Consider the following 19,553-nt stretch of genomic DNA (forward strand, 5'->3'; position numbering starts at 1 on the left):
ACGGAAAGACTATTTCTTCGTCAGCGTTTTTAGCACGCGTGGTTCGGTCAGGTGCGGGCCTTTCACGTTACGCGCGGCACAAATCAAAATCAATAAGCCGATTATTGGCCGCGCCGAGCGGAGATTACGCCGCTTTGAATTGACACCTTGACGAGGCGGAGTGGGCCTCGGGTGCCGCGATTCAATCCCGCGGGCTCTGCCGACAGGCGGACATCCGTCCCAGTTCCTTTTTCCACGCGCGGTGAGAAGTCGGCCGCGAACAACGGGGCAAAATGGCGCTCGATGCGAAGCGCCGACACCTCGCTATTCGCGCGTTACAACCGCGCGCGGCTCCTCGTTCTCGCGAACAAACGAGCTCCCGCGACGCGCATTCATCCGGCTGTGAAAGACGCGAACGGCTCGTTTTCCGCGTAATTTCATTCCACGCGGCCGCGACAACGCGGTATTTTCCGTATGCGGAAGAGAATTTATCAATAGCGCCTCGCGAGCGTCGCGGTGCCGCCGCCGCGCGGCGCCATCGTACGAGACGTAGCGACAAAACGAACCGTTGCAATAACGAACCGAGATGATTACTCAATAAAGAAGGAAAAAGAGAAACGCTTGAACTTTATTCGAAACGTAATGCGTTCGAAATGGTAACGACGTGATTCTTGTAAATGTATAATTAAGAAGAAATATAAATTCCCTTATTTCACACATCGTGCTGGATAACATTTGGTAGATATTACCTGTAGAAAATATTAATTGAGAAAAATGTATTTTTTTAATATTTATATTTAAGTAAATATCGCTGTAAATGATGTATTTCAGGTTTGTCGACATTTAAATTTCGCTGTATGTATATACAAAAACACACGACGGACAAAAGAGCACGATATTTGGTGCAGCGGAGCGGGGAAAACGTCAAATAGGTTTTTCTAATCAAATTGCAATCGCTAACATTTCTAGCTGTCAAAATTTTCAGTTAACAGTATAAAGATCCTTGTAAATTCCTCGTCATACGAACCAAATATTATTTCGGTTACGAAAATTCTTCACAGAAAATTTAATAATAAAAATTCATTAAAAGATTTATTTAAAATTTTCGAGCATCAAAAATAAAAGGTAATGTGACGGATATGACAAAAATTCCAGTGCTTAAAACGGAAATGGCTCGATTCTTTTAGAGTTTTTTGTGAAAAATCACGAATTAGATAACGAGATATGGCAATCTAATTTTTGTATATATTATACTTAAAATTTATATTTTGAACTATTTTATTTATATTTTAAATTAAAAATATACTGTCTCATGTTAAAATATGCGAGCATATTTCGCCGTTTCTATTTTCTACTATTAGCTTAACAAAATGGGACAAACTATGGGCAGAATGCCTGAAACGTGGGAAGGTCTCCTGGAAGAGAAAGATCGTGTTTTACATTGGAGTTCCGAAGTGTTGGCGAGAGTGCAAGATAACGTTAGGAACGAAGATACGTTCTTGATGGATTATGATGACGACAAAGTTGACGCCAAGATCGACACGTGGATTAAAACTAATCGGACGCGGGTCGACGAGACATTTAATAAGTTTCCAAACGCGTCAGCTCAGTTAAAAAATGTAGTTAACACTGGAATAGAAAGGGTGATTAATGCATTTTATCTCTTTATAAAACGTATACGTCAATTAGCGTTAAAATCTTTCTCGCAAAGTAAAAGAATTTATTGGGCGTATCGTGAAGTTAAATCGTTTCCCGTGTAATTTTTAGCTTATTGAAGAAATACGAGCGAAAATGAGGAAGGATTATCAGAATGCATACAATGACATTAAGAAGTTCAACAAGAAAGTGGATCAATTGGGTTCAGATGAACGAAAAATTCACGCTGAAATACAAAATCTGGAGGCGGAATGTGCGGGCAACACTCCAAAATTTCGAAAGAAATTTGGACCGTTGCGATTAAATGTTTTTGACAATTTAAGAACCGGCGAGAAAATGATATTCCAAGATAAAAGACTAAAAAGCGATTTTACGAAAAAAGTAAAGTTTCTCTTATACGTTCATAAAACTGCAGCTTATATTCTGACAATTTAATTGCGCTTGCTCAGGTTTACGATATTGATCACAAAAACTCTGCCGAGTGCGTGAAACGGATCGATAAATTGCTTAAAGATTTTGAAAAAAATGCAGCAAAAGAAGGAATATAAATAAAATGGCGTGGATGAAAATATTTGTCAACTTAGTATACATGATCGATAATACGTTTATTAAAAATTTATTTAAAAATATAACAAATTTTCTTTTTGAAATATTGTTTTGATTTGTAACATTCAATTTTACTCGAAACCATTACGTGAGAAAAGGGAAGTATAGTCACGTATTATAACATTAATCAAGTAATAATAAATATAGATAAATGTATTCTTGAATGCTTTTGATTGATTTCCTGTTCTGTATACAACCGGTTGCTCATGTCTCGAATGAGAAAGAGAATAAGGAATTCCTGGATAACTTTCCCATCGTAATTGATAGTGTGAATGATGGAAAAAGAGAAGAAAAGGAAAAACTCGAAAGACCATCTTTGCCTGATGAACGTCTAGAACGAAAGAGAAGAATCTGGATTGTACAGAGTGTTCAGATATTACCGGATGCCTTTTTCACTAAGCTCTAATTAATTTGGAGTCAATTTATTCTCAGCAAAAACGTATAGCCTTCGAATAATTATATATAATATAATTTATAAATAATAATAGTTTTTATTTTATAAATAATAATTCAATTTTTATATTAACAAATAATTATTTAAATAAGGATTTCTAAGCTTTAGATAAATGAGAGTCATAAAATTGAGTCAATAAATTTTATGCGAATTTAATAGAAAATTATTAGGGGGAGCTTAGTTATATAAATATATATTATAATATTAAAAATGATACACTAAATAATAGTCACGATGTATTGAAAAAAAAGTCTAGAAAAATTAACAAGAGCTTCTGGTTTCAAGACACTCTGTATAATCTAAAAATTTCTCTCTGCTTTCCGGGTTGCGTCACAGATTCGAATTCTCTCAGGATACAATCGATGGATTCGGATTCGCCGTCATAGAATGACGCTAGTAACTTTAACGATTCCTTCGGGACTCGCTATATAGATCCTTTGCAATGCGTATCCTTGAGTCTCTCCAATCGCGATTCTAGAATGCCACGCTCCAGATGACGTGCGGCAACGGGAGAGAGAGGTATGAATATAAGAGCCCGGATTCTGTATCGACTTGGTTGGGATAGGCTCTCTTGGAGGCTCCCGTGATCAGGAGAGCATGAGTGAGCAAGTAGTTCGTAGCTCTGTGATGCCATACGATCCAGGAACGTATCACTTCGAGCGATTTTTGTAAGCATCGTGGACACAATTTAATTGTAAGGCTTTATACGTACGATTTCCTCTAAATGTCCATAAATTTGTACAATATTTATATAATATACATTATATTATTTTTTTAAGATAAAAATCTAAGCCAATTGATCAAATTTTGCAATAAAAACAGCCCCAAATAGTTAATTTGACGTTGAATTAATGGACAGTATTCATAATAGTTCTTATTTTAAAACCGTCTTAAGTAATGTCTTAAAATGCTAATACGATCCTGTGATTGATTCGTGACATCTTAAGACTGTACTTAAAATAATTTTAAATATAAGAATCGACTATGAATATCGTACAACAGCAACGTTTTTTAATGATTCAAATCAATTATGTCGGTATTGCAGGAATATCAACTTCTTTATCGACTCAACCAGCTATCAACCATATTGAATCGACATTGAATCAACCTTGAATCAACAATACATTTCTGACTAGGCTGGCTTGACAAAATTAATTAATGCTTTCTGGCGTTGACAAAGTTAATTAATGCCAAAATAGTTGAATCACTTTTGGGTCTGTGGAAAATTATTCCCGTTTAAATCAAAAATAGCACTTAATTAGATATTATCGAAAGATTCAAAATCATATCAATTAACGGAATTTATATCTGATCTAATAAGATTTTCTAAGATTTGATGCTCTTAACACAGCATATTATATTAGAGTAATGAAATTTGTACTATTTGTAGTGCGCTCAAATTATGCGTACAGTCAATGAAATTTTCAGACTTTTAGTCGAATATGGATGAAACCAATTTATTTTAACGAGATTTTCAAAATTTTATACTGTCCATATATATAGCTCGTATTAGAGCAACAGAACTCACGGCGTTCAAATTATATATGCCTTGATGCACTATGCAATTCTGACCCTGTTTGAAAGCTGTAATATAATTTATGTAATATAATTTACACTGATAACTAGATTTGTATATCAAATGCTTTATATATATATATGTATATATAAAATAAAAGTGACAATAATTACAAAATAAAATAGAATAAAAAATCACATTAAATTGAATTTCAATAACAGAGTCCAAATGATCCAATGTTTAGAGAATGAGAAAGAGATATTTTAGCTGTTAGTAGGTTAAAGTTATCTATAATTTAAAAATCACGGAGCTATTATGTTTGCCATGGAACATCAATTACGTAAAAATATGTGTAAAAGATTAGTAAGAGACTCTTCTAAAAATATCAACTATCTAATCAGATCGTTACAAGTCTGAGCGAGATTGGAGTATGTATTTAATATTCATTTAATGACATAAATGTAAAGTTGTATTAATTACAAGTACTCGAGATGAGAATAATTTAAATATTCATGAAAGTGTGTATTCATTATTGTTAGTACTCATATAAAAATTTATGCAATAAAGCATATTTCACTGCACCATCAAATTGAAATGCTAAAAAGTTTTAATTGAAAATTTTTCCGTTTTCTTAACTTGTTTATATTTTTTTTAACACTATGTAACTTTTTTAAGAGTTTAAATTTTTATAATTTTCAACTTACTGTTTGTAAAATATCAACGATTATTAGAAAATTTTTTTTATATCGATAATTACATAATAATGGCAATGATTATCAATACTCAATAAAATTACTAGCAAGTTTACCAATCGTCGATAAATGTTGAAAAAATTATTTTAATAGTAAATTTTTTAAAAAATTGACAAAATATTATAAAAATTGATATTAATTAAAAGTTTAAACGTTATAATTGCAAAAGTTTTTTTAATTTTACAATCATAAATTTTTAATTTACTTTTACATAATTTTGAGAATTCAAATCGCATAAGTTCAAAGTCAAAAACTGATAAAGAATAAAAAAAAGTATGTATCAAAGTTGCAAATTTGTCTACTAATGCAGTTAGATTATAAAATCTAAAATAGTTTGTATCTTTCAAAATCAAGAATGCAGGATTCGCGACAATCTCTTATACGAAAGAGAGAGAAAATGCCAATGTTATTTGAAAAAAAATTTATGGGATGTGAAACAAAATTCTCTCGATAAAATACCAATCGAATCAGTATTCCAGGGATATCGTGATAAAATATCGTGTGATGTCCCATTTCGCTACGTAATTATAATATGCATGGGAAAAGCAGTTACACGAACAATGATTTCCGATAAATTTTCTAATAAAATGTCCAATAGAATTTCAAATAAAATTTCCAATAAATTCCATTACATGTGCGGTTTCAACGATCTGACCTTATTACCTGTGTCACCAGACTATCCGTGAAAGAGGTTAATGTAATTTGTTTTACAATTACGTAAAGCGTATTTGCAAATGTCAAGAGACACAGTAATCGTGACATACTTATATATCTCATACTAAATGGATATATAAGTATGTCACGATTCTTTTAATGTTAAAAACGCAATTCGTTTACACGACCTTCAATAGCCGTGATCGTCTAGTGGTTAGGACCCTACGTTGTGGCCGTAGTAACCCAGGTTCGAATCCTGGTCACGGCAATGCGTGAGAGCATTGTCACGGTGGAGGTTTTTTTTTCTTTATTTTATATTAAATATTAATTAAAAAATAATTTAAAAGCACCGTTATAACGAAAATTTTTTTCTTCACCTTTTTAAATAAATTATTAACTACACAAAATTGTACGAATTTAATATCACTAGTGATTTACTGTCGCTAAAAATTATAATTAATTATGTAAACCTTCTAAGTCCTAATTATCAATTTGCGCAAAAATTCTATGGATTATCGATTGTTTATATATTGTATAGTTATCTATTCCTTGTAATTTACATGAAATATTAAAGTAAAAATAATTTAAAAGCATCGTCACAATAAAATTTTTTCTTTCGTCTTTTTAAATAAATTATTAACTACGTAAAATTGTGTGAAATTGTTTGTGAAAAAATTGCTCTAAAAACATTTTGTAATTATTTATATAAATTTTTCTAAGTAACAGAAAATTCATAATTATTATAATTTGTACAAAATTCTACGAATTGTCTCGTATGCATATTGTATAGTTTTGTTCCACGTAATAAGAATAATATTTATAAAATAACAATGAAAACTTTGACGTGCAGCAAAATTGAATACATTATCGCAATCGTTCTCCGAATACCTTTGCCGAAAATACTAAAAGATTGTGACATTTGATACATTCGCTGGTGTGACGTTATGCAACTGGATAACGATAAATTAAACCCGATAAATTAAAATGCGAAATTGCATTATTAAAGATGTCAGAAAAGCAATTTGAGGAATAATCACCACACACTCGTGAATTGTGCAAACGTAAACTATTATAAATCAAAGTACAATTGCTATTATAGCAGTGTAGTGCGAGATCGCGTACGACTTGCATCCGACTTAGAATTTTTAATTGGACGTTATTCATCGGTCAATATGATCATCCGATTTTTGTTACTTATTCATATTTTATGCTGTGCTGGTTCGTATAAAGGCTTTTTCAATTAATATTATTCAATTACATTTTAATAATAATTAATTTTAACATAGATATACTGATAATTCTTTTGATAATGCAAAAAATTGGTAACGTGAGCAAAACATAGATTGTTTTACATAAAATTAATTATTTAGATAGATAAACGTGAAATTTTATTACTTTATATGCAGTCCAAAGAACTTTTTTATATCAAAGATCTCAGAACGAAAGAAAAAACATATTGTTGGAAGTAATTTCAAATTTGCAGTGTGTAATTTAAATTCTCTAGCTTAATGTTACGTATTCTAATAGATTTGCGGACACATCTGTCGTTATTGATAATTTATGTATCACTAGTAATAATAAACATTCATGATAATCAGAAACGCATGCTTGCAGCAATTCATGGCATTTTATTAAACGCAAACGATGCCGAAACTTGCAATTTTATATGCATAAAATGTAACGCTACCGCAGTATTTGCAAACGGTCACTGTGAATGCAATTTTGTTGACGACAGTAACAAAGGTATTATCATACATTTACAAATTTATCTTCGTATGTAATAATAAATTGTTAAAACAGTCGTCTAAAAAGTAATATCGCATATTTCACATTTTAACTCAACAATGCTGTACAGGAACAGAATGCATACAGCATATACAAAGAGAAATTCAAGCTGTCGAACTGAATATGCTTTCTGATGATCTGACAGAAGAGGAGCGAAAAATACGTTCTATTTTAAAATACAAGCGTCGTCTCAGACCAGGTAAAGTAAAATTATATGTTACACATTATATAAAAAAATTATATAAAACACATTTTAACTTTCTATAAACTTAAATGTTTCAAAAATACCTTCAAATAGACATTCCTTCAAAAAAAGTGCCTCATTTCGTATTTCTCTTCAAAAACTCTATAGTCATGAAACATTCAAAAACTTTTCCTGCAAAAATAGTTTCACACAGTTTAACAGTTAATTATTGGCATAAAGGTAACTTTATTCATAAAGGACTAATTAGCATAAAAAAATCTGAGGATTCTGAAACTCCAAAGGACATTTTTAAAACACCTAAACGCCGTGTGAACTAAGGTATCTTTTAGGCGTCTAATGCCGAGGTACCTAAAATAAAAATTATCGAATTGCCTTGTAGGAGATGCCGAGAAAGTGGCACAGTATTTTATCAATGGAGGACCAGAAGCTGGTCACTCTCATTTTATCAGGGTATACAATGCGACTCGCAATAGCACCGATTCTGCGACAAATTCGTTTTCGGGCGTAGTTGACAAAAGTAACCCCGAAGGCGGATTTCATGGTGTATCATTACCCAGTCCCGTTTCTTGGAATACATACGACTCTCCATTGTATATGGTATCAGAATACGCACCGTACGTGAGTCCGACTATGCAGGGAGATCTTTCGACCATAGGGGCGATGAAACCACCCTTTATCTATCCACCAACCGGAGTGTACGATCCAACAACGGTTCCGTTGAGCACAATTTCTCATCCACATGGATTGCCACACGCTTTATTTAGAGCGGTCACATTTCCCGCACACATTTTGCACCATATGCTGCACCCTCGTCTATACCATCATTATCCTCTGCACCATCGTGGTATCATCAGAAGTACTAATGTAAGTAGCGTTTAATTACATAATTTACAGTATAATGAAAAGCTTCATGATTATGTTTTATTTAATCTGAATAAACGTTTTATATAAACGTCCACATGTCTCACCTTTCAGATAAAGTAGAAGTCTAAAAAATTAATTCGATGCTCTTAATAGATAACATATGATAGCAAAAATTAAAACAAAAAAATATCGATACTACAATTAAATCTTTTTCTATTAGTTCCCACAGGACAAATCAGATACAGATCAGACTGTTGGTCAATGTGAAAATAATGATGGTTCCAATACTTCCAACTTTCTTACTGCCAGAAATAATGCAGTAAGTTTTGTAATAATATGATATTTAATTCGTAAATTTTATTTAATGGCAAATTCTTGCATAAATTTGTAAGTTTTTCTTAGTAAGTAATAAAGTAATGAGAAATTGTGTCGTTAAAATTAAAAAGAAATTGCAATATTCTCTATATTAACAAGAGTTGTGATACAAATTATGACATTCTATGTGATACAGTGATACAAAAATAATAGTTTGATTGCTGAAATCGTTGAATGCAATTATACATAGTTGACTAAGCATTAAACTAACTTTTGTAATAAGAGAAAATTATAAATAAAAAATCTGTTTCTTCCAGGATAAACCAGCTGAACAAAAGGTTCTTGGATCAAATGAGCCATTACAGAACCCAGGAGCATACCCCATAGACCCAGGAGCATTCCCGTATCAATCAATGCAATACCAAAATTACCCATATCTGTACAATTCTTATTATAATCCTTTGCTGAACATATTCCATTCCATACCTAATAGATATCTTCTTCAACCTATGTCGCAATATTCGCAAACTCCATGGACTTCTGCGTCTAATCCACAATCTTTTTGCAAAAATAACGTAAATACTGAACAGAAAAATGAAGTTTTATCTGCTGACAAAACTAAATATTCGGATGGAATAGAAAAATCTGACGATCCAACTAAAAACAACATTCCTAACGAAGAGAAGAAAACCGAGGAAAACACAGAAACGATAAATCATAAATAGGATAAATTAAATGCATTGTATATATCTAATCTATTCAAAATATAAATTTAAATTTCTTATTATTGTCATATTGTATTTATACTACAGCAAACAAATAAATTTTTAACATTAATTTATTCATTAACTTATTTCAATCATTCTATTCTAAACCAACTGTTACCTACATATACCTACATGTAATATGTTGCTCTTATGCTGCTTTGAGTTTCAACTCAAATTTAAAAATCCTAATAGAATTCAGTGAAAGACTAGCCTTATTCAAATTTTGAACTAGAGATATAAAAAATAAAAAGTATTGTAGTAATCTAAACAATAATTAAACATGACATAATTTTAGGTTGATCCTGCAATTCTCATCGTGTATATGTCTGTTAGTTTTAAAAAAGTATAATCAAAAAATTTTTTGGAGATTATGAATAAAGAAGTTTATAATAGAGTTCACGAAGTAATTGTTTGTGGAAACCATTTCGAAAATCCATACTTCGTTTACAGCATTATTTTAATTTTTGTCTTATATATGATGTGATAAAGCATAGAATCTAAAAATGAGCACATATATATAAACGTTTTGTATAATATAAAATATATAAATATAAATAAAAATTCACTCTTAACAGTTCCATCTCCTCTTCTTTATCTCCTTCCTTTGCCTTTCCCTTTCTTTGAAGTCGACGTAGATGGCTGCGATGCTTGCTCGCTAGAACTCTGCTTACCCTGGCGAGTCTTCAGCTTTGAAATTGAGGTACCGACGTACGCCAGCAGAGAATCTCTAGTGGGAAACTCGGATTTTACCGGCGTCCCATCATCGTTTTTCAGCTGCACCCGAATACGACCACGGAATAGAGGTTCCTTACTACGTTCTTTCGGATGTAGCTTATTCTCGACGCCTACATTGAGACCCGCAGCCAACAAGACATCCCGTATTTCCTGATGTGTTGGATTCTCCACACACTTATCCTTGGCTAGCTTTCGTCCATCTGCCAAGCTTCTCTTGTTGTTTAAATATATTGGATAAATGCATACCCATCTGTAAAAAAAACAACTTGTCAAATAATGACGAATTTAAACTTATAATTGTAAAGGCTTAAATAAAATATGTTAAACATTTGCTTTAAAAATAAAGCTTATTTTAAGTATTTTCCAAAATAAAACTTGTAGGTTCTTTGACCTATACGTTTAACTTATAAATTCAATTTTGACATTAGATATCATAGATTTATTCAAATTTGTTTTGAAAAACCAACGAATAAAAGGAACTGAAGTGCTTTTATTAATCTAGACTATGTATTCAATAAACTTTTATAGGTTAGATAACACATAGATCGTAATTGATCGTAATGCATTTTTACGGAGCTAAAGAAACATTATTTTGCTTAATATTTGATAGGAATACATTAATATGAAAGCTATTTCTCTACTATTGTTTCACTGTTATCTTTACCTCTCCCGTTCATTATGTTTCTTCGAAGGATTCCAAACAAGCGACATGTTGTTACTATACGACTTCCCACGACTTCCAGTTGTACCATGTATTGAACGCTCTTTCCAAATTTCCGGATTTGTCTTCACTAAATAAATACGACTTGAAATACAATTTGTAATTTTTCTGTACAGAGTACAGCATCTAGATGATCATCGCTCGATAAAGCAAAACTAAAAGTTCTGAAAAAAAAAAAACCAGGAAATATAAACTACAAGCAATTAACTTACGCACTTAAAGTGCAGCTAAACAAAGGTGAAATATTTTTATTTATACAAGAGTTTTGTATACGTGTATCATCGCAAAAGTATCATCAGTGTTTAAACGAAAAAGTAAGATATATCGTTAACAAAGCAAAAAATATAAATCACGGGCTCGTCCGGGATTTGAACCCGGGACCTCTCGCACCCGAAGCGAGAATCATACCCCTAGACCAACGAGCCATATGAGCGTTGCTTTCACAAAGTGCCCTGAACTGGTTCTATATGTCGATGCAATATGAATAATTTATCGTTCTGTGTACATTGACAGTATTTCATCAAGCTGTAGATAATTAATAATATTTCATCAGTATGTTACATACGAATGTGAAAAAAGTAGGAAATTAAAACACGCTGCTCAAAAAACTTATATTTAATCTAATAAATATTGAAACTTGGCAGAAACAAGATTACAGCCAATATAAATTTAACAAAATATTGGGTTTATGATAGAGACATGTAAAAGTTGATAACAATTTCATTCATACATTTATTAATTGTCGTAAATAAATTAAACACACAAATTACATAAGTACAGTATACCTAATAAACTTTTAAGACAAATCTGAAATGTATATATGTGTGTGTTTGGATCGTATTTATAACATACAGTATATATAACAATAAACAATATATCTTGTCTACAAATTTAACGTATAAAATTTAATATATAAATTACAATTTTCCGATGTCTTGAACTAGATTACAAAATATGAATTAAAATAAGCATATAAATAATTGAAATAATAAACATTATATCTTAATTTACAAACGTATATGTATAAATTATGTGGAAATACTATATGATAATAATCTGGGCAAGATTTTTCTTTTCATTAGCATTTCTTGAAGTATAACTAGAGTGACAATTTAATTTTGTTCTTTCAATCAATGACATGCAAAACTTTTGGGATAAATCTCGAACTGTAATTGTTAAGTATACATCCTCAATTCTTTGAGACGCATAATTTCAAACAACTTCGTTAAACCGTCAAAAAATGCATATGGAGATTTATTTGTTCCTACACATTTTTAATTTACTAAAAGAATTACTAACTACTTATTATATTTAAGCAGTTCTGTTAATTATAAACCTTAATCCTTTCATAATAACCTAGAGCAACATTCTCTTTGGCAATATTCTCTTTTTCAAATATGAATATATTTTATATATATATTTGTATCTCCTCGCTAACTATTTTAGTAATCAAAATACCGATTACAAAAATTGTACCATCATGTAAAGTATTGGTTTATTTTATCCAAATTCGTAATCATGAGGCACATGGTATTTGTCTACTTATTATCTTTAAATAATACTTGATAAATAAAATGGCATTTTCCATAACTATACACACAGTAGTCATCATTAAGTTAGTACGCCTTAATAGCACAAAGATACCAAGTTATTGCATTGACTTTTTTTAAATTTAGATCAAGAAATGATGTAATTGGACAAATATTAGGTTGTCCGGCAAGTTAAAAGTCGTCCTTTTTAAACTTTAAATTTTCATTTTCATTTTAATATTCATGCTCCCGTAATTTATCATACTGGTATTAGTAAATTACTGACATTGACAGAAATTTGATTCAATTGATTTCATCAAATTTGTGAATTAAAACGAATGTAAAACTTGAGTACAAAAAGACGATTATTTTCTAAATAACTCAATAGTTTCATAAAATTAAGTTGACAACTATGCTACATAGTGGTTATGCACAATGTGTAAATATGCACGTAAACATCTATAACAAGGAATATAATGAAGAAAATAAAAAATTAATTAATACAAAAATATGTTCTAATCCAGTAAGGAGAGGATTACAGCGTAAATTTCTAGAATCACAGTAGATGTATTAAATACTTTTCTATCAATTCGTAGGTAAAGTGACAAATTTTAGCTGTCATATGCCAAAGTTAAATTTACACGGTTATGAAAAACAGAAATGGGAAGAACACAGTATATTAACATGGTGGTAGGCACACCAGTAATTGGCAAAATGCTCTTAAAGTCTTCCATTTCTGGCCTAATAATATAGTGATTTGTTATTATCCATCAGTGATTCACATCTCCATGTGAATCTTTGATCGGATATCTTAATAGCTTATAATATATCATACATTACTATACTAGGCGCACACTATAATCACGTTTAAAAACGTTTAGAACAACACTCTAGTGCAATGAGAAATACGATGAAAGGACAACAATTAACATATGTAAAAACAAAGGCCAGAGCAAATGTTACCAGTTGAGGCCAAATCTTTCTCACTTGCATGTATCATCGTACGTTATATTGAATTTTATTCGAAAACGAATCTTGGTGTTAGGTTACCAGCCCATTGCAGAAGGAACACGAGAACCTACTGTAAAATCTTTATATTGAGAAAAGACACATATCTGAAAAAGTTTATCATATTAAAAAGTTTATCATGATAAATTAAAATTTTTTCAATTAAACTATCAGGTGACAAACCTTGTCTTTTAGTCGTTGACAAAGTTGTAGGGCAATAGTAAGCAATACTAGAGCGTCCTTCAGCCATGGTACGCTGCATTCTGCTTGCTGGGTTTCGTACTTAACACTGCCATGAGCATTTTCTAACTGATAAACAGCTAAAACTAGTTTATAGCTTTGAATGTAAAAGCTAATGGCCAAATTTTCTGGAAGGTTTGGATTGAGAGATTTCTATGAACGAAACAAAATTTACAGTGTTACTTGCTATTAAATATAACTAATACATTTATGCTAAACTAAATGTTACATACCATATTCCGACTTTTGATGAGATCATCAATTGTCTTCTTCCTAGGGACGATCAAGCTACTTCTGCTCCTCTGAAGGCAGCCCAAAATATTACCTAGCACATGCATAACTTCATCCGATGTTTTAAAAAGATAATGTCTGTCTACATTGTCTATATGAGCGATGCCTTGTTGTAAATGATTAGCAGCATCTTGAATTTGTTGCAACTTCCATGGATGCTCACTTTGAATACTTGTCCTCATATTGACATTCTGTTGTCGCTGCACCTTAAAATTCACTTCCTACAAGGAAATTTATCTCAATAAGGCAACAAAACTAGAAATTATAATTTTACTAAAACTGTGATTCTAAATACAAACTCGATAGTGCACTAAAGACACTTTACCGCATTTGTAATGCTGTCGCCTGTCAGAACAGCAACACACTTCACTTGATCATGTGGGGCTGCAAAAACAAATCTGTCGGTTTTATTGTGTTGATCATTACCGAAGAGAGCCAGTGGGAAGCGTTGAGCACATTCCTTAAAATAGATATGCAAGGTTAATATGCATGACCTATGTGTCGGCTACTGATATACTAACATATCATTCTGATAAATCAGAATAAATTAAAATAGTGCTAGATATCATATACAGGAATATTTATACATAACTTATCCGATTATCCACGTACCATTAATATATTCCTGAGCTGCGACAATGACGAGTGCACTTCTTCGTGGAGCACCCACTCGAACTCCATTTGCTAGAAGCGAAATTATCAGGATGTTATCGATTCAACCGGGACAGGATGTTCGCGTTATCTATGCGGAGCGTACTATTTCGGGGAAATGTCAAACGTTATAACCTCAAAAACGCTCGCAGCGAGCCGACAAAATGAGTAAGCGTGAAATAATTTAACGCGGCGCACGAATCTCGCTATCTGATGACTAGGGGCTAAATATCTAAGACGATTAGATAAACGCTAAGTAAAGGTAAATAGCTTACGAGATTGTGTGCCTCCTCCTTCTCGCAGTCCGCCATTTTTCAACTGGCGTCTCGCGCGGCTGTGTCTCCACCTGTTTTTTGTTGCATACACCACCTTGAGTACCCAACTTCATGCATATGTGATTAATAGACTTTGTGTATGTATGAACGAAGTATGAGTGCCATATGATGTGTGTATGAATATTTATGTGTATGTGTAAGTGTTATGCGTGTAGATGAGTGTTTATGAGCGTGTGTTACACGTACGCACTGGTATGACTATGTTTGACGTGTATGTGCTGAATGTATATACGATATTTTTGAGTGCTTCCGTATGAAGAACCAGTTCGCAACTGAGCATTCAGTAGCTCTACTCAGTAGCATCAAGTATATCGAGCCTCTTGAAGTATCTATTGCGTAAGTATCGTACGATGTATCGTTAATCCCCTTTCAGGCGCGAAAAAGAACTGATCTAAAGGCCGGAATCCATAGTCCGGTCTTAATCTCAAGCAATGTCTTAAGATGCTAATATGGCTCTGATTGGTTCAAACACTAACTTAAGACCATTTCGAGTCTTGAGCAACGTCTATGCTGTACTTTGCTTCATATATCATTCCCAGTCTGAATTCCTAAGTCTGAATAGAGCGAGTGAGTTTTCTCCTGCGTGAATTAAGCGGCAAGTATAAATCGCGAGCGGTATCAATTACGAGCGATAATCGGCCCACGTACAGCTCATTTCACTCAATTCGCTTGCCTGTGTTGTAATAAATACGACTCGGCATCCTTGGAATGGAATGAAAACTCATTGCTTGCGTGGACTTTATCAATTCGCGTTAGGTATCTTTGATAACTAGAGACGATAATAGATAATGTATTATTGATAATAATAAATTCCGAAACCGATTGGAAGATTTGAATATCGCCATTTTTATGCTCGATTTTTTTCATTGGATCTGTTTTTTTATTGCTGCACTCTGAAACGGTGCAATAAGTTGATGCGAAACAAACGTATATCTGTTTCACTTCTACTTATTGCACTGTATGTATTAGTTCAGAAAGTGCAGCAATAAAAAACAGATCTATTTGTGATTCTCACAATTGTTGACCAATTGTCAAAACCAAAGAATTTTTCCGTTATTTGTTGCAGTATCATCGTCTGCGTCGTGAAATATTCACCTTCGCTGTTGCATCCACATTGATCGTAAGTTATACGTAGTTGCTCAAATAGCTTGAGGCACCGCTTAGAAATTAACTCAAACTTTAATATTTGCTATATGTTAAAGAAAAAAATATTAATTGAATTTGTCGCAAGCATTGAGTGAATCTCGCTGTTGCTTATCAAAGCCGGTAGAAATTAATCTTCTGTTCATTTGATTTTTTCTTTTTATTACCCATACAGCACAGAAAGATTGCAAAATGATTGTAGATATATCTCATTGCAATGTTGTAATATTGCAAATAGATTGCGCAATGTATTTGCAACATTGTTGCGTCATGTCTTAGCACCATAAAAATGTCCGCTTTTAGCAAGATTGCGCTGTAATGTCGTAACAATGTTGCAGCGCAATGTATAACTAAAAATAGTTCTTTTATTGTTACTGAATATAATTTGAAATACAATTTGTGACATAAATAAAAAAAAATACAAAAGAACTAATCGATATATATTTTATATTATATATATAATTTTATATATACACTTTTATACATACTTTTATATTTTATATATAATTTTATATATGATTTTATATATAATTATTATATTTTACACTTTATGCAGACACGCCTATTTTGTACATACTATATTCTTAACTGATGAAATGAAAATAATAAGAAGCTTTACGCATTTTATTTCATTTTTTTTGCAATATTCAAAAAATTCTTTTAATCCAAATATTTCAAAAAATTATGAGAATGATTATAAAGTTTGAAAAATCTTGTCGCGTAGCGGCGACAATAAATATTTCAACGAACACTAGATATAATTCTTAAATTAATGAAAATAATTAACAATCATATTACAAATCATATAACAAATCATGTAATTGACGTACGTTTCCATATGTGCAGTCCATTACTTGAAAGTCAAAATTTTTAATGTCTGTAATAATGCTACAAGATTTGTAAAATCTTGCGTCGTAATATGTAAATATTATATATTACAATTTCTAATACTTACAATGTTGCAGCGATATTACAGCGTAATTTGCAATATTGCAATGTTTCTGCAATGTTACTAGAAGTTTCTGTGCTGTATGGGTAATTTCTTCGATCTTTATATTTAAGGCTTTCTCAAATTTATCTTCAGATGCTCTACGAATTATTTTATTGGCTGCTGAACATCTAAAGATAAATTCAAGGAAGTTTTAAAAATTCTGAAATATAAATACAGACATAAATCCTTAAAATTACAACATCCAATAATTTATAACAATGCAATACTACCATTGCCCTTTATTTAAAAAATAAATTATTTTGGTTATCTCCTACAAATGGCAGTGCCATCTTAAATTCATTTGATAAACAATTATCAGTTTCAAAGCAAATTTGTAATAATGCTGCAACCCTATATATATAGCATATTATGAGGCTAATTTAGAATTTATTCAATACGGATATTCTTAGGTCTGTTCTTTATTTCTGCACTACCTGAACTGGCATACATGGTGCAATAAGTTGAAGTGAAATAAATGTACATTTTATTTCCTCTTATTTCAAAATGATTATGGCAGGAAAGTAATGTAATTCTTAAATTTCATGAATTACGAAGCACAAAAAAATGTGTACATCTTGTATTAATCCCCATGTTCATAGTCATCTTGTACTTAAGGCTTCCTTCAATTTATCTTTAAATGCTCAGTAGCCAATGAAATAATTTGTAGAGCATCTGAAAATAAATTTAAGGAAGCCTTAAATATAAGGCCTATCTCTCTCCATGAATACATAAGACTCCATCTGCTCCATCTGTAATTTTCTGGCGCAAGGAAAATTTTATTCTCAAATTGTTTTCTCATTTTTGGTTAAATTTGAATTTTTATTAAATAAAGATTTTAACATTTAAGCTAAAAACTATTTGGTAATATAATAAAGATGTTGAAAAGTAATCCTGAATTTTTCCATATTTCTTTAAAGTCTAGAACAGTAAAAAAATTTGGATTGGACAAAAAAAACTTAGATTACACATGGAGGATTAAAATGAATGCGAAAGCAATGCTTTAGACATGTTTTATCTAATTGTAAGTTTCCTTTATTTTTTTAAATTTTTATTCTTTAGAATTTTTTCTGAATCATGATTTTGAAGTTCTATTACGATTTACTCTCGCAACCTTCGAGAGCAATATATATACTTCTCAAAACGTGGAACATACCGTTCGAAAAAAAGATTATAAATCTGAAGAATCTCGACCAATATACTCCAGAATTTGAACGAATTAATCCGTATAAGAAAGTCCCTGTTATAGAGCACAATGGTTTCAACCTTGCTGAAAGGTATTATTCTTTCCACAGAATAAATATAGAATTATAAATAGAATATTTTTATTTAATTCTTTTTAACAGCCTTTAATTGTTTTAGTGTAGGGATTACGCGATACATATGCCGAGAATTTAAAGTGGACGATCATTGGTATCCGTCCGATTCGAAAAAACAAGCGAAGGTTGATGAATATCTCGAGTGGCAGCATCTCAACACAAGACTTCATTGTGCAACGTATTTTTTAGTAAAAGTAAATGCCTTCTTTGCCTCAAAAATGTGTTCTTTTATACGCTGAATATTTAAATATATATTTTTTAAATAGTATCTTAATCCGCTAATGCGGGGTAAGCCGCTAAATTCGGAAAAGGTAGCCGAATTAGAAAGTCGTATGAGTAATTGTCTTGACATTATTGAAAATGTATGGCTGAAAGATAAACCGTTTCTGACAGGAAACACGATTAGCGTGGCTGATGTATTCTGTGCTTGTGAATTGGAACAACCGCGTAAGCTACATAATAAATCTTTCGATTTCAAGCAATATGATATTCACCGTGATTAAGATTTGAATAATTAGGAATTTTTTTTTCTTGTAGGAATGGCCGGTTACGATCCGAAAAAAGGGAGACCACGTCTGACTGCCTGGATGGAGAAAGTTGTCACGGAAACAAGTCCTCACTTTCAAGAGGCTCACAAATTCTTAAATCAAATAGCTGCACAACAGCCCCCCCCAAAGCTTTAATTTCAAACTTTAATTATATATAAATATTCTTTTTATAATGTCCATAAATAAGAATATACATATATACGTTATATATCATATATGTGTAATCTATTCTAATCGACAGATAATATTAATATCTAAAAATGGTTGTTGATTTTATTTTGATATCTTTGACGTTTCTTGAATAAATATACTTATATAAGTATTATGAGAGAAAACTAATATTTATGTCATTTGTTTTCCATCAATTTATTTGCCATTTATTCATTTTAATAAAACTGCGGTGCTGCAATTTCTTTACAAATTGTTATAAAAGTATAAAAAAGTTGATTATGATTATATAACAATTAAAAAATATTAGAACAAATATATATA

The 19,553-nt window shown here is 31.5% G+C and overlaps 5 protein-coding genes and 2 non-coding genes across 12 annotated transcripts; 4 read left to right on the forward strand and 3 right to left on the reverse strand.

Moving 5' to 3' along the window:
• Window positions 1-907: 907 nt before the first annotated feature.
• Window positions 908-2,194, forward strand: LOC108720907 (uncharacterized). 2 transcript variants are annotated; one of them, XM_018445175.1, is made up of 4 exons: window positions 908-1,193; window positions 1,341-1,622; window positions 1,747-2,016; window positions 2,085-2,194. In XM_018445175.1, the coding sequence occupies exons 2-4, from the start codon at window positions 1,350-1,352 to the stop codon at window positions 2,181-2,183; spliced, it is 642 nt and encodes a 213-aa protein (XP_018300677.1). In that variant the 5' UTR covers window positions 908-1,193; window positions 1,341-1,349; the 3' UTR covers window positions 2,184-2,194. The 2 variants fall into 2 exon arrangements, with proteins under 2 accessions (XP_018300677.1, XP_018300678.1); XM_018445176.1 differs by having other exon boundaries at window positions 908-1,104.
• A 3,619-nt stretch (window positions 2,195-5,813) lies between these two features.
• On the forward strand, window positions 5,814-5,885 carry TRNAH-GUG (transfer RNA histidin (anticodon GUG)). Its single transcript has one exon. It is a non-coding gene; the product is annotated as a tRNA-His (tRNA).
• An 847-nt stretch (window positions 5,886-6,732) lies between these two features.
• Window positions 6,733-9,782, forward strand: LOC108720940 (uncharacterized). 3 transcript variants are annotated; one of them, XM_018445220.1, is made up of 6 exons: window positions 6,733-6,835; window positions 7,232-7,360; window positions 7,473-7,601; window positions 8,212-8,471; window positions 8,692-8,790; window positions 9,104-9,782. In XM_018445220.1, exons 1-6 carry the CDS (start codon window positions 6,790-6,792, stop codon window positions 9,509-9,511), a joined length of 1,071 nt encoding a protein of 356 aa, XP_018300722.1. In that variant the 5' UTR covers window positions 6,733-6,789; the 3' UTR covers window positions 9,512-9,782. The 3 variants fall into 3 exon arrangements, with proteins under 3 accessions (XP_018300722.1, XP_018300725.1, XP_018300723.1); XM_018445223.1 differs by having other exon boundaries at window positions 7,479-7,601; window positions 7,987-8,471; XM_018445221.1 differs by having other exon boundaries at window positions 7,479-7,601.
• A 178-nt stretch (window positions 9,783-9,960) lies between these two features.
• Srp19 (signal recognition particle 19) lies at window positions 9,961-11,147 on the reverse strand. Of its 2 annotated transcripts, none has more exons than XM_018445226.1 (3): window positions 10,953-11,147; window positions 10,120-10,538; window positions 9,961-10,050 (listed from the first exon to the last, which is right to left on the reverse strand). In XM_018445226.1, exons 1-2 carry the CDS (start codon window positions 10,997-10,999, stop codon window positions 10,145-10,147), a joined length of 441 nt encoding a protein of 146 aa, XP_018300728.1. In that variant the 5' UTR covers window positions 11,000-11,147; the 3' UTR covers window positions 9,961-10,050; window positions 10,120-10,144. The 2 variants fall into 2 exon arrangements, with proteins under 2 accessions (XP_018300728.1, XP_018300729.1); XM_018445227.1 differs by having other exon boundaries at window positions 9,978-10,050; window positions 10,127-10,538.
• Window positions 11,148-11,362: 215 nt separating this feature from the next.
• Window positions 11,363-11,434, reverse strand: TRNAP-CGG (transfer RNA proline (anticodon CGG)). Its single transcript has one exon. It is a non-coding gene; the product is annotated as a tRNA-Pro (tRNA).
• A 1,675-nt stretch (window positions 11,435-13,109) lies between these two features.
• rogdi (rogdi atypical leucine zipper) lies at window positions 13,110-15,057 on the reverse strand. Its single transcript, XM_018445228.1, has 6 exons — window positions 15,004-15,057; window positions 14,690-14,761; window positions 14,403-14,537; window positions 14,020-14,298; window positions 13,730-13,939; window positions 13,110-13,653 (listed from the first exon to the last, which is right to left on the reverse strand). The coding sequence occupies exons 1-6, from the start codon at window positions 15,037-15,039 to the stop codon at window positions 13,585-13,587; spliced, it is 801 nt and encodes a 266-aa protein (XP_018300730.1). The 5' UTR covers window positions 15,040-15,057; the 3' UTR covers window positions 13,110-13,584.
• Window positions 15,049-19,214, forward strand: LOC108720941 (glutathione S-transferase theta-1). Of its 2 annotated transcripts, none has more exons than XM_018445224.1 (6): window positions 15,049-15,399; window positions 16,130-16,183; window positions 18,257-18,471; window positions 18,557-18,707; window positions 18,780-18,960; window positions 19,051-19,214. In XM_018445224.1, the coding sequence occupies exons 3-6, from the start codon at window positions 18,272-18,274 to the stop codon at window positions 19,194-19,196; spliced, it is 678 nt and encodes a 225-aa protein (XP_018300726.1). In that variant the 5' UTR covers window positions 15,049-15,399; window positions 16,130-16,183; window positions 18,257-18,271; the 3' UTR covers window positions 19,197-19,214. The 2 variants fall into 2 exon arrangements, with proteins under 2 accessions (XP_018300726.1, XP_018300727.1); XM_018445225.1 differs by lacking the exon at window positions 15,049-15,399 and adding an exon at window positions 15,613-15,630.
• The last annotated feature ends 339 nt before the right edge of the window (window positions 19,215-19,553 follow it).

This window comes from Mycetomoellerius zeteki, unplaced genomic scaffold, assembly GCF_001594055.1.
Source record: "Mycetomoellerius zeteki isolate Tzet28-1 unplaced genomic scaffold, Tzet1.0 scaffold156, whole genome shotgun sequence".
NCBI classification, from domain to species: domain Eukaryota; kingdom Metazoa; phylum Arthropoda; class Insecta; order Hymenoptera; family Formicidae; genus Mycetomoellerius; species Mycetomoellerius zeteki.

Bases quoted from the DNA above. Each gene is read 5' to 3' on its own strand.
- LOC108720940 (XM_018445223.1), top strand. From the start codon at position 6,790: ATGATCATCCGATTTTTGTTACTTATTCATATTTTATGCTGTGCTG. The intron at 8,472-8,691 runs GTAAGTAGCGTT...TTTTTCTATTAG, and splicing joins GTATCATCAGAAGTACTAAT to TTCCCACAGGACAAATCAGA. The intron at 8,791-9,103 runs GTAAGTTTTGTA...TGTTTCTTCCAG, and splicing joins TTACTGCCAGAAATAATGCA to GATAAACCAGCTGAACAAAA.
- Srp19 (XM_018445226.1), bottom strand. From the start codon at position 10,999: ATGTCGCTTGTTTGGAATCCTTCGAAGAAACATAATGAACGGGAGAG. The intron at 10,539-10,952 runs GTAAAGATAACA...TTTTTTTTACAG, and splicing joins AAACATAATGAACGGGAGAG to ATGGGTATGCATTTATCCAA.
- rogdi (XM_018445228.1), bottom strand. From the start codon at position 15,039: ATGGCGGACTGCGAGAAGGAGGAGGCACACAATCTC. The intron at 14,538-14,689 runs GTACGTGGATAA...ATCTATTTTAAG, and splicing joins AGCTCAGGAATATATTAATG to GAATGTGCTCAACGCTTCCC. The intron at 14,299-14,402 runs GTAAAGTGTCTT...ATTTCCTTGTAG, and splicing joins GCGACAGCATTACAAATGCG to GAAGTGAATTTTAAGGTGCA.
- LOC108720907 (XM_018445175.1), top strand. From the start codon at position 1,350: ATGGGACAAACTATGGGCAGAATGCCTGAAACGTGGGAAGGTCTCCTG. The intron at 1,623-1,746 runs GTGATTAATGCA...TGTAATTTTTAG, and splicing joins TTAACACTGGAATAGAAAGG to CTTATTGAAGAAATACGAGC. The intron at 2,017-2,084 runs GTAAAGTTTCTC...GCGCTTGCTCAG, and splicing joins AAAGCGATTTTACGAAAAAA to GTTTACGATATTGATCACAA.
- LOC108720941 (XM_018445224.1), top strand. From the start codon at position 18,272: ATGATTTTGAAGTTCTATTACGATTTACTCTCGCAACCTTCGAGAGCA. The intron at 18,472-18,556 runs GTATTATTCTTT...TAATTGTTTTAG, and splicing joins GGTTTCAACCTTGCTGAAAG to TGTAGGGATTACGCGATACA. The intron at 18,708-18,779 runs GTAAATGCCTTC...TTTTTTAAATAG, and splicing joins CAACGTATTTTTTAGTAAAA to TATCTTAATCCGCTAATGCG.